Source organism: Bidens hawaiensis, unplaced genomic scaffold (genome assembly GCF_021521415.1).
Source record: "Bidens hawaiensis isolate Kalapana, Puna unplaced genomic scaffold, B.hawaiensis_p1.1 tig00004371_1, whole genome shotgun sequence".
Taxonomy (NCBI): Eukaryota; Viridiplantae; Streptophyta; class Magnoliopsida; order Asterales; family Asteraceae; genus Bidens; species Bidens hawaiensis.
Genome location: NW_027491264.1, coordinates 21,456 through 34,509, shown reverse-complemented (window position 1 = coordinate 34,509; position 13,054 = coordinate 21,456). Strand labels below are relative to the sequence as shown.

Here is a 13,054-nt window from a genome sequence, read left to right as displayed (position 1 = left end):
TTTATAAAGAATAACTTCTAGCACGATTATTTTCAGCTTTATTTCCAAGATCTTGAAACTTTATTTTTAAAACTTCAACGGCTCTTTAAGATATTTAACATCCGTGTTCCGGTAATAGCAAAAATGGAACCCGAATATCAAAAACAAAGTAGAATCAGTTGATTCAAACCCGCTCTGATACCAAGTGTATATCCCCAAAATAGATCTGACAACAAACGGGTTTTGTTCTTGATTGGCGTTCGATGCGGATGCGGTAAATCAAACGACCAAACATAAATAATATAAATATAAAATAAAGGAATGATCTCGTTGTCGGTTAAAGATTGATATATTGATAAACGAACCAACCCCACCCAAGGTGAGCTCCCTATGGATGAATGATTTACACCACTGAAACAACACACATAAATAAAGAACAATATTTCCCATGTATAGCCTAACACATTTGTTCTAGAAGCCTTATCCCCACTGAAGCTAAATGCGCGCACTGAAGTTCTCGTTTCGTGTCCAATTTTCTTGCCGACATAAATTATTAACTTGACCGTAAATATATAACGAATTTCGTAATTTGATATTACAAGTAATAATTTTTGACCTTACTGAAGAAGGTTCTAAAAAATGAAACACAATAAAAAAAGATTATTGACCCTTGATTCTTGGATTGCCGATGGTCATTTGATGCTGGCATTAAGCTATGATTTCTTCCAAGTAAGAAAAAAAATGAGAGCCTTATGTAATTTTCTTTTATATCATTTTCTAACAATCTCACTAAAGTTAAGTAGTATTTAAGTAGTGGGGTCTTCAATACTTAGTTTGCAAATTATCTCGTTAATTATTCTCCGTTGACGGCTTCTGTTAATATATATGCTAATTGGTCTTTAGAACGAACGAATGGCAATTGTATAATTCAGGCTTCAAGTTTTTCTTTAATGATGTTTCGTTCAACCTCTATATGTTTTATTTGATCATGTTAGACATGATTTTCTGAAACTTGTATTACGGATTTGTTGTCACACATGATCATTTTAATTTTACACATATTCACACAAAACTACATATTTAAGTTTATCATGGAAAACATGATAAAGATGAAAATATAGCATATCTAGGAAATTACTCTTGAGCTAGAGGTGCCATTCAAACAAACAAACAAAAAAAACTTTTGAACCAGAGGCAACAAGTGTTGAGGTTTACCAAATATGTTTTTGTAAAAGGATTTGATCAACATTCACAGTCTGTCGGCTCTGATACCAAATGCGACCTCCATCTTAAATCTTCACTTTTTCTCTAATTCCTGTTAATGTTGAGCTAAAGCTCATTGGGCCATGAGTTTCCTTCAATTTAGTTATGCGCATGTTGTAATTGAAATTTCATAAACAAATGTTAGAGCTATTTTTTCATCACACATGAGGTCATTATCCATGTAATGACCAATAATAATAATAATAATAAGGGATATTGGTTTTTAATACTCTCAACTTTCCCTCATTGGTAGATAACACTCCCAACTTTCGATTTGTCACCCACCACTACCAACTTTCACCCTATTTTCCTGTACCACTCCCCGTCTAAATGAACACTAACCTCGTTAATGTTTTGGACTAAAAATGTCATTCAAATTAGTTGAGGGGGTAAAACAGAAATTTTATTCTTAACACACAACCTCCATTTCCGGTGACCTCGTTTTTCCGGCGACCTCTTTTTTCCGGCGAATTTGAGTTTTCCGACTATCTCGTCTTTTCAGAAAATGGAGATGGTTCATAGGTGTAAAAAGGTGATGGAGATCATGAAGATTATGCATCGGTGGAGATATGATGAAGATGGTGCTCGCCGGAAACCTGCAACACGATTTTCCGGCACGTAGGTGATCCCGGAAAGTGGCTGGGTGAGACACTGGTGGTGGCGGGGGGCGGGGGTTGCGGTTTTGGGGCAGTGGGCGGTGAAATGATGGATATGGTGTTCGCCGGAAACCTGCAACTCGCCGGAAAACTCAAATTCATATGTGAAGCTCAATGAAATGATGGATATGGTGTTCTGAAAGACGAGATAGCCGGAAAACTCAAATTCTCCTTAAAAAATGAGATCGCCGGAAAAACGAGGTCACCGGAAATGGAGGTTGTGTGTTAAAAATAAAATTTCTGTTTTACCCCCTCAACTAATTTGAATGAAATTTTTAGTCCAAAACATTAACGAGGTTAGTGTTCATTTAGACGGGGAGTGGTACTGAAAAATAGGGTGAAAGTTGGAAGTGGTGGGTGACAAATCAAAAGTTCAGAGTGTTATCTACCAATGAGCGAAATTTGGGAGTATTAAAAACCAATATTCCTAATAATAATAATAATAATAATAATAATAATAATAATAAACAAAATGGAAATTTACCAAAAGTACATTCTTGTGGTGCATGCTTCAGCAATATAATAAACTTGTGATGAATAGCAACTCCTGGATGAAGGTATGAAACATCAAGGTGGCATACATGAATTTATGACAATATTTTTGTGTTAAAAAAATGTATATCATAGCTTAAGTAACAAATAACAAAAGAGATTCATAACTTCTATATAAAATGAAAATAGCCATCTATACCAATATCTAACTGTACTATTAAAGCAATAAGCTTTAAGTCCATATCCCCCCTTCTTATTGGTTGATTCTCATACTTTCTATGTATATCAATGTTTTCTCTAATTTTCAAGTTAATAAAATAAATCAATAATATATTAAATTAAGATTCATCAATGCTATTAAAGTATTATCTTTTTTCTTTCCTTTATTCTTTAATTTTTCATTTTGATTATTCTAATTAATGTATTATTTAAAATCGTACCTATAGTTTTAAATACGAAATATTAAAAAAAAATCATATATTTTATTTTTTTTTTTGGTTGATTTCATTCACCACCTTGGTTATTTTTTTGTTGATTTCATTCACCACCTGTGCTAATTTTTTAGATAATATATAATATATAATTTATTTAATTATTTGTTTTCTCATCAATAGAAGAGATTACAAAGTGGTGATAAAGTTTCATAGTTGACCTAAATTTTTTTTTAATATTTTATTATTTTTGGTTGATTTCATTCACCACCTTTGTTATTTTTTAGTTGATTTCATTCACCACCTGTGTTAATTTTTTAGATAATATATAATATATAATTTAATTATATATTATCATAGGCTAAAGATACAAATGATAAAAAAAATTACGATAATGGTATTTTATCAGTTATAATACATTATTTTTATGTTATAACCTGTGTTGAATTGTATTTTATCAGTTACATTATATATTATACATTTAGGAAAGGATGACCCATTTGTACCATTCATTTTTAATTTTCTTAAATTAATAATAAATTTTATTAATTACGGTCTAAATTTGTAAATTGATATCAAATTTAATTACGGCCAAATGATTAAATTGGTAAATTTGGTCTAAATTTTCAAAGAATATTTATGAAACAATTGGTAAATTTGATATTCCCCCCTTTCTATTTGAATTCATTATTGTATCAATTATGGTCTAAATTTGAATGTAAATTTTAATTAATTAACAATCATTAAGTTTTACTATAATTATCTTAGTTGACCGATTCACCCATTGACCCATTGACCCACTGACTTAATTACAGTCAATAAGTTTTAACAATTCAAATACAAATCCATTGACTTATTATTGTTTAACACTAACAATTGAGTTACAAATCCATTGTTGACCCATTCACCCATTCACTTATTATTGTAAACATTTACTAATTATTTGAGTTAGATTATAGTATTGTAAATAATAATATAATTAGTAACTTACATTTTAAACAATAACCATTACATATATTTGGAAATAAATTATAATATATTATTGAATGGAAAAATAACCGATTAATTATAAATTTAGGAATTAATTTATATTTATATTCTAATCTAATTATGTAACATTGCATATTATCTTAAAATCCATTAATCACGATTTCAATTCTATTTTTTCTTACTATAATTTTTTGAATTTTTTTTAAAATTCCTAAATTTATGTTTCTAATCAATTACATTTATACATTTCTTCTATAATTTAGTCTACCCTAATTCATTTGGTATAAATACATACATTTGATAGGCATATTCTTACACCATCAAAGACTCTTTAGTAAAAACGATTAGCATTGTGCTTAGGTTTTTGGTTTTTTTGTTTATATATCTTCCACTTTCGTATTTCATTTTTGATATTAAAAGTGTTATTGTTATTTAATTTTTAGTTTTTTGTGTTTTTTAAAATTTTTCACCGCTAGCAAGATGGAGCCAAAAAATATCACTATGTTGAACCAATTTGATGTTCTTAACAGTGAGTGTATTCTAAAGGTGTGTATTTTGAAACTTTGGCGGCTGAAGGACAACTCAAAGCCCGGGCAAGATTGGTCCATCGAAATGATTGTTCAAGATGAAATGGTATTGTTAACACATTCATTAATTTACTATATTATTCATACAACTTTTTACTAATCTTAATAATAATTTGCAGGACAACAGAATGCAAGCCTATGTAAGGAAGCCTTGCATTCTTAAACTGATTTATGTGCTATTTACAATTATTCTCTTAGATATGGTTGATTTAGCCACTGTTAGTTCTTGCTAAACCAAAATATGTGTTTTTAATTTTTAATTTAGTATATATAAATTATAAAATTATTATGTAACATTAATTTAATTTTATTCATTTTAGCTTCTGGTGGTCCAAGATTGTGAATTAGCAAATTGTCTCAAATGAGTGTGGATGTTATTGAAAATTTCTACTAATTGTAAACATGTTTTGATTGTTAATATGTGTGGATGTTATAGAAAATTTCTATCAATTTTAAACATGTTTGTCATTATTTTTATAATATGCGTTTTACATAAAACTTTTTCCAACTTTATTACAGAATTACCTTTTAAAATACAAATAAATGACTTCAATTGATATTTAAATTTCAAATGAAGTTAGTCATTTGACTTTTATTTAAAATCTTACTTAAAATACAAGTCTTTGTCTCTTAAATTTTGCTTAATATTCATCACATAATTAATCAAGATTAAATACGTATAAAATTAAAGCATTTTTGATGCCTAAAATATGTTCTAGCAGTATTACCGAATTCCAGCATTAATGATCTTAAATACATAGGTTGACCAAAATATAAGTATTATCTTTGTTGTTTAATTTATTCTTAACTAATAAATAATTAATATTCATAACATATTTACCAATCAAATACGGAATTTTACTAATTACTAACAAACTTTTAAAGCTTTCCAAATTCTTCAATGTCAACAAACTTTCCATTTGTTTATATTTGACAATTTTCAATTACGCATAAATGTTAAAATTAATGTCTAAAAATAAACCGCCAAATTAATAATTTCAATTTTCTATTCGAAATTCAAATTAGAATCATTATTATAACTTACTTTTAGTTTTAATGTTACTGAAAATATAGTAAGGGTTGCTTAAATACGGAATTTGAGATAAATCATTTCGAATTTATATTTATGTTTCAAATTTTAAATAGTCACTGTAATTGCTTAATTTATGGTTAATAGTCATAACATATTTAAACCCGATTAAATACGAAATTTTACAAATTAAATACAAGCTTTTAAAGCTTTCCATAGTCTTCAATCTCAACAAACTTTCCATTCTTTTATATTTGACCATTTTTATTATGCCTAAATGTAAAAAAAATAATGTTTAAAATAAACCCCCGATTATAATGCTTCAAAAATTAAAAACCTTTCCATAATTTTTTGAAGTTGACCAATTAACCATTTTTTAATATTTTGTAATTAGCTTGAAACAGTTTGTTTTAATTTTAAAATAATATCAAATTTGTTCGGTATGAATTCGTGTCATCACAAGTTCTTTTTAAGTTATACTATTTTTTTAACTAAAAATACATATTCATTTTTCATATATAAATTATTTCATAACCAAATTTGACAAGATATGAATATTCAAATTAAACCGAAACTCACACACGTTAATATTCAAATTTAATATTCAGATTTAGACAAAAACTGACATCATAATTAATTCTATCACATCCTTACAAAGTTTATCTAAATCATCCATAAATAAAAACCGTGTAATAATTTTGTCAAACAACTTCTATTAAAGCGTATGATAATATGATGACTATCTCTATATAATTCTTATCATAAAATCCATTCTTTTATTCCAATGATGTATATAAAGATTTATGATTTGTTTATAAGCTTGTGAATTGTATTTGTACCTTTATTTCTCTTATTAACAATACACTGAATTTGATTTTGTGGTGATTTTAGTTTTCTTCTTTGCAAGTATAAAAATTACAACACATTTTCTATTTCGATGATTGTTTAATAAACAAGACTTTATGACTTCATATATCATGATGTAATTTTTTTTATATATCTTTTTGACCTCATGGTTTAAGTTAGAAAGATGTTTTAAGTTGACAATTTACTTTGTATGTTATTTTGTTTTACTAAAAACAACATTGTAATACCTTCTAATGAATGTAAAATTATTTGTTTTTATAAATATTACACTAACAATTTATTATTATTATTATTATTATTATTATTATTATTATTATTATTATTATTATCATCATCAATGTCACTATATATATTTCTATACAATTAACGCGTATGATACACATGTTACTAGCCATTGAAAGATATTGAAATTGTTTATTATTATTTGAGTCTTCGTCTCCAATTCTTCCAACGTTATAGAAAGACATTTTTTAATATGTGACAACATTTTTTTCTAAAAATCATTTTTATACACATAAAATGTATAATAATATCGGTATGAATGTTTTGTTTTAAAATAAATCAAACACCAAGGTTTGGTTTGCAAATTATAATTTATAATTAATAGTATATAAATATATCAAAAACTTATTATAAAAGTCATAAATAAAACTAATTATATAATATAACTCAATTTAAATATTACATGTAATATTTTTTTACTTTTGTTATAACTTTCATCCGTGTGTAACACGAGATTTCATTATTAAACATGTTATTATATTAATGGCATATATAATTTGGATGATATTGGTTTTTTAAAGTTTCAAGTGGTGAAGCAAATGAGTTTCTTTTGTTAGAATATTTAAAGAAGTTGATGGTGGTTTAATATGAAAGAACATGTTTAGGTCTTTTGTTGACTTTTTTGGTGGTTTGGTGCACACCAACTTATTGTAACTTTAAACTTTTAATATCTAGACATTGTAAATAGTTAACGTTTTGGTCTGAAAGTTGAAGAAATTTTGTGTTGCTTAATATGTTGTTTAAATTTATTATGTTTGTTGACATATTTTTCCACCTGTGAGTAACACGGGTCTACACCCAAACTAGCCCGAAATCAAACGATTTTTACAAAAGAAAAATCGCAAGTCCAAAGACAGGCCAGATATATTGTGTAGGTTGTTCAAGATGTAGCTTGATTCGTTAATGAAAGACTTGAAGGATAGAGCTTTGTTTGGAAAGCTTCAAGCAGGTAATTGTGTGGTTTTAGTTCGTTATCATAATTTTTAAAATGTTAATATTCATTACCATTGTCAAAATTATGTTAGTATACCATATATCGTTAACATATATTATATTAGTATTCAATAACTTATATAATTTACTACTACTTGTCATGTGCAGTTGTTTACACAATTGAATTTCAGAAACGCGGATTGCCGCCCCATGCACATATATGCCTGTTTTTGCATTCCGATCATAAAATTTATAATCCAGAGAATATAGAAAAATTTATCTCAGCCAAAATTCCAGATAAGAATGAAGACCTGGAGTTTTATTCGCTTGTAAGCGACCACATGATGCATGGTCCTTGTGGTGTTGCTAACCCTAAATGCTCTTGCATGGTCGATAACTCATGTTCTAAAAAATTCCCAAAAAATTTCAGAATGAGACGTCAATTGATTATAATGGGTTTCCTGTTTATCGAAGAAGAGATTTGGGTAATGTTGTTATGAAGTCTGCGATCAATTTATACAACAGACTTGTTGTTCCATATAACAAGAAATTGTTAAAAAAATATCAGGCCCAAAACAATGTTGAATGGTGTAATCAAGAGGGTTTGATAAAGTATTTTTTTAAGTACACTAATAAAGGCTCGGATCGTGCTACTATATCACTTGTACAAGAAAAGACTGACAATCAAGATGAAGTGGTAGACGAAGCTAAGGCGTTTTATAATTGCAGATATCTACCTGCATGTGAGGCTGCATGAAGAATTTTTTCTTTTGACGTCCGTTATAGAGTTCCTTCTGTTACCCGGCTTCCGTTTCATTTATCTGGACAACAAATAGTTGTGTTCGTAGATGATGATGATGTGGAAGATATTTTAAACAAGTCGACTGTTGGTTCTTCAAGATTCACTGCTTTGATGGAGTGGTCTTGCTCGAACGCTAACTTACATTGAGTTTCCAAAAAAAATTGTTTGGAAACAAGATGAACGACATCGGGACCATAAACGAGGTTTCTCTATAGGTCGTGTTCATCATGTTCCTCTAGCTTTCAACGAAGAATACTATCTAAGAATTTTGTTAAACAAGGTTAGAGACCCTACGTGCTTTGAAGATATTCGTACTGTTGATGGTGAAGTGTGTGCTACTTATAGAGATGCTTGTTATAAAAGAGACCTTTTAGACGATGACAACGAGTATATAGAAGCTATTGAAGAAGCAAGTCATACTGCAAGTGGTTAATAATTACGAAGTTTATTTGCTACAATATTAATCACATATAGTTTATCTAGACCGGATGATGTATGGGAAAAAACTTGGCCGTATTTAATTGATGGCATTCTTTATAAACAACAAAATGAGCAAAAAAAATCCAGGTATCAAATAATTAGAATTTCTTATCTTTTTAAATATTTTAAGACATTATCAAATATGTTTAGTTAAAAACTCAGTTTTATTATGTTGTGATTCGTTATAGATTTGGTGCTTTCAAAGGCACAACTAAAGAACCTCGCGTTACTTGAAATTCAAAACTTCCTACTCTGAAATAATTATACTCTGCGTTATTTTCCTACAATGCCTTTCCCTGATGAGGATTCTATCGTTGCATCAACAAATAGTTTTATGAACAAGGAGCTAGCTTATGATACACAAGTCATGACTGATGAGTTTCAACGACTTTTTATTTCATTAACGGCTGAGCAACGAGATGTGTATAATGAAATGATGAAAGCAAATGATCCAAAGAAGGGGGTATTTTCTTTGTGTACGGTTATGGAGGGACGGGGAAAACTTTTTATTTGTAAGACATTATCGGTTTCCATAAGATCTAAAGCTAAAATAGTTTTAAACGCTGCCTCCAGCGGTATATCTTTGTTACTTGAGGGAGGTAGAACCACTCACTCTATATTTTTAATTCCTATAAATCTAACTGAGGATTCTACCTGTTCAATAACAAGGAATCCAGATATTCGCAACATAATGAGTAAAACGGATCTGATTATTTGGGACGAGGATCCTATGATACATAAACATGCTTTTGAAGCCTTGGATATAACTTTAAAAGATGTTTTAAAAAGTGGTAACTGTAACACTTATGAACATCCATTTATGGGGAAAGTTATTGTTTTTGGAGCTGATTTTAGACAAATTCTACCAGTAGTACAAAACAGATCACGTAGTGACATTGTTAATGCTTCACTTAGTTCATCCCACATTTGGTCCAAATGCAAGGTTCTTAGGTTAACAAAAAACATGAGGTTAATGGTCGGATGTCAGGCATCAGATTTGGAAGAGACCAGTAGATTTTGCCGAATGGTTGTTGGAGCTTGGTGAAGGAAAACTTGGCGGTGACAGTGACGATAACGCCATTATAGATATACCAGATGATCTTTTGATTAGTGATTCATCCGATTATTATTGGAAAATTTTAATGATATTTCATATTTTCAAGAAAGGGTCATACTTGCACCTTTAAATGAGGTTGTCCAAGACATTAATGACAGATTTTTGTCTTTGTTTTCTGGAGAAGAAGTTGAACATCTCAGTTCTGATAGTATAGAAAGTCTGATGGTGTTGGTCCTGGTTTCGATCCAGCATTACACTAACCAAATTTTCTAAATGGTTTAAATATGTCTGGTATGCCTAATCATATATTGGTTCTAAAGGTTGGTGTGCCAATAATATTACTAAGGAATATAGATTAGAAGAACGGTTTATGCTACGAAACCATATTACAAGTAATTAACTTGGGGAGGCTTATTATCGAAGTAAAGGTTATTTCAGGTACTAGCATTGGGTTTCGCACTTATATAACTCGTAGTGGTCTAACTCCTTCAGATAAGAAACTGCCATTCAAATTGAAACAAAGATAGTTTTCTGTTGCGGTTTATTTTGCAATGACCATTAATAAAAGTCAAGGCCAATCACTAGCAAGAGTTGGCATATACCTGTGAGAACCGGTTTTACACAAGGTCAACTATATGTGGCTTTATCACGAGTGAAGAGTAGAGACGGTGTTAAAATGCTTATATTAGACAAGGAAGATAAGTTACAAATAAAACTACAAATGTGGTTTATAAGGAACTATTTACTAATTTGTAATTGTAAAATGGATGTTATTTTAGTTGAATGTTATGTTTTTACATTATTTATATTTCACTTGATGCTAGAAAAGTGTGTATATTACATTATTTTTATTTTTTCACTCGTGACGTCCACGGGTCAATAACCTAGTAAGGCATTATATTGTAAATTTGGGACGTGATCAAACACAACCACCCAACAACAATTTTCATCGGTAACCAAGTGCATCCCATGGTCCCATAATTACACTCTTCTGTATTGACAAAATAGAATTGGTGAATACAAAATCATAGCCCCACTTGACAAACATACAATTGAATTCATCTTTCCCCACCCAACATTAATTTCTGGTCATTTTCACTGCCAGTCTGAAAACTCCGGATATATCCGTACGCCACATGATTAATTCGTCGAGCTTCAATTGTCCACGTCTTTCAAAAGGACATCTTTCAATGTAGGTAACTACCTAGCTATGACTAATAAGAATTTATACCTGTTATATCCATTGTTTCGTTTCATTTCCCTAGATTTCATATTTGTTCCCACCATGCCTTGGTAGTAAGGACTTGAAAATCTATTGCGGAGGTCTAGGAATCAAAACCCTAGCACGCAGGGCCGGCTCAACGTCCTCGGAGGCCTAAAACTAACTAAAATGTTGAGGCATTTTTCTTTTTTTTTCTTTATGCGTACATCGTTAGAGTAATATACAAGAATTATTGAATATGGATGATATGCAGTGATAATGAATATGAAAAAATCCTTCTTAGCTTGTGGCTCATTAATAAGTCACTAATTCTAAAAGAACTCTACTTTCAAAATCTCCGAATACGCAACTCTTATTTATGTTGGATGCCCTATAAAACTGGAGGCCTAAAGCCATCGCCTCATTTAGCTTACTCACGAGACGGCCCTGCTAGCACGTAATTTACTTCTCTCATGTTAGCTGTGTGACCGGTTGGTGGGGATGCCCAATGATGGCGTACACCATTTTTTGTATTTCATATTTAACTTACCATATTTGGTAATACATGAAAATGTTAGGTTCAAATAATGAATGAATATTATATCATATATGAATGGAGCGGGCGGTTAAATAATATACGGGTACGATGGGTTTGAGTCATGAGTTAGAATATGTTCAAGTCAATATGGTTATAAGTAAATTTAGTTTCGGACAAAATAGGTCGCTTTAAAGAAACATGTTTTTATGGTAGATTAGATAGTGAAGGTGTTGATGGCGCCAACAGTGGGTGGCGGGCATTAATGTCGGGTGTTGGTGGTTGTAACGATGGGGGTTGCGAAATTGACACGCTCACCTATTTAATTAGATAAAATTAATTAATAATACTATATATAATGAGGCAAAGATGGGCAAATTAAGACAGTGGAATTTAAGGGATTTATAAATTTTCAAGCACATGGTACAACATAAAATGATGACAAATTGGTCATTCTAACATTAATCTCACGCGTCTTTGATTTTTTTCCAAAATAGTTGCAACATTGCCCCTTTAACTTTAATAAAATTTTGCAAATTTGAACAATAGTTATTAACTTTGGCCCTTTATCTTTTAACTATCTATTCTTCATAATTTCATTTTTAACACAAATACCCCAACGATTTTTTAACGGTTATAACTTTTTCATACGTTAATATTATTTTTTAAAATTGCACCGTAAAAACGAGCATATAATTCTCTTTAATTTGAGTATGATATTGTCATAGTTTCTTTTTTCAGTTAAAAAATAAAGTTTTACATAAAGTCGTTTGCCCTCCGGTTTTGATGGTCTTAAATTAAACAATGAGCCAAGCCATTATTAACGACTTTTTGTCACCGAAAATTGAAACTAAACCGTTAAAAATTACACAACAAAATCAAACCATTAACAATGGTTAGGTTGCATTTCGTTTGTACTTTGATATTAAAATGAGTTTAAAATAAGAACTATGAATCTACCTATACCAATAAATGGTTTCACATTTACAAACGAAACGACGAGTACCCATAAATCTATAATGTGATTACCATATCCGTATTTCCCGCTGCATCACGCAGGCACCCGTCTAGTTATTGTTTAAAGAAAGAGTTATGTCAAATGGACCACGTACTAAAAAGTAGCTTGCCATGTTCGAAACTAGCTTATCAAGTTTTATTTATTGTTTTCACATGGTTTTTTCAACGTATAAGATGTAAAGTACCATCTACTATTAATGCACATGGCTCATCTATATCTATATTATACAACTAGCTTTTATCTCCTGTATTACGGATACTGTTTTACATTATTTATTTTTAATATTTATATATTTATTTATAGTTTAACTTTATTTATTGTAAGGAAACTAAAAATATACTTAGATTTTGATGATTAAAGGGTTTCACAAATAACTAATATGTTATAACCCGGTTTAAAAGTTATATGGGTTTGGAGAGACCCAAGACCCATTTATTTTTACTGTAAAATT

At 29.8% G+C, this 13,054-nt stretch overlaps 1 protein-coding gene across 1 annotated transcript; it reads left to right on the top strand.

Annotated features, from left to right (window-relative positions):
- The first annotated feature begins 9,078 nt into the window (after positions 1-9,078).
- On the top strand, positions 9,079-9,837 carry LOC143626456 (uncharacterized). Its single transcript, XM_077096545.1, has one exon. It carries the CDS (start codon positions 9,079-9,081, stop codon positions 9,835-9,837), a length of 759 nt encoding a protein of 252 aa, XP_076952660.1.
- Positions 9,838-13,054: the final 3,217 nt, after the last annotated feature.

Excerpts from the sequence above, each read along its gene's own strand:
- LOC143626456 (XM_077096545.1), top strand. The coding sequence starts at position 9,079 with ATGCCTTTCCCTGATGAGGATTCTATCGTTGCATCAACAAATAGTTTT.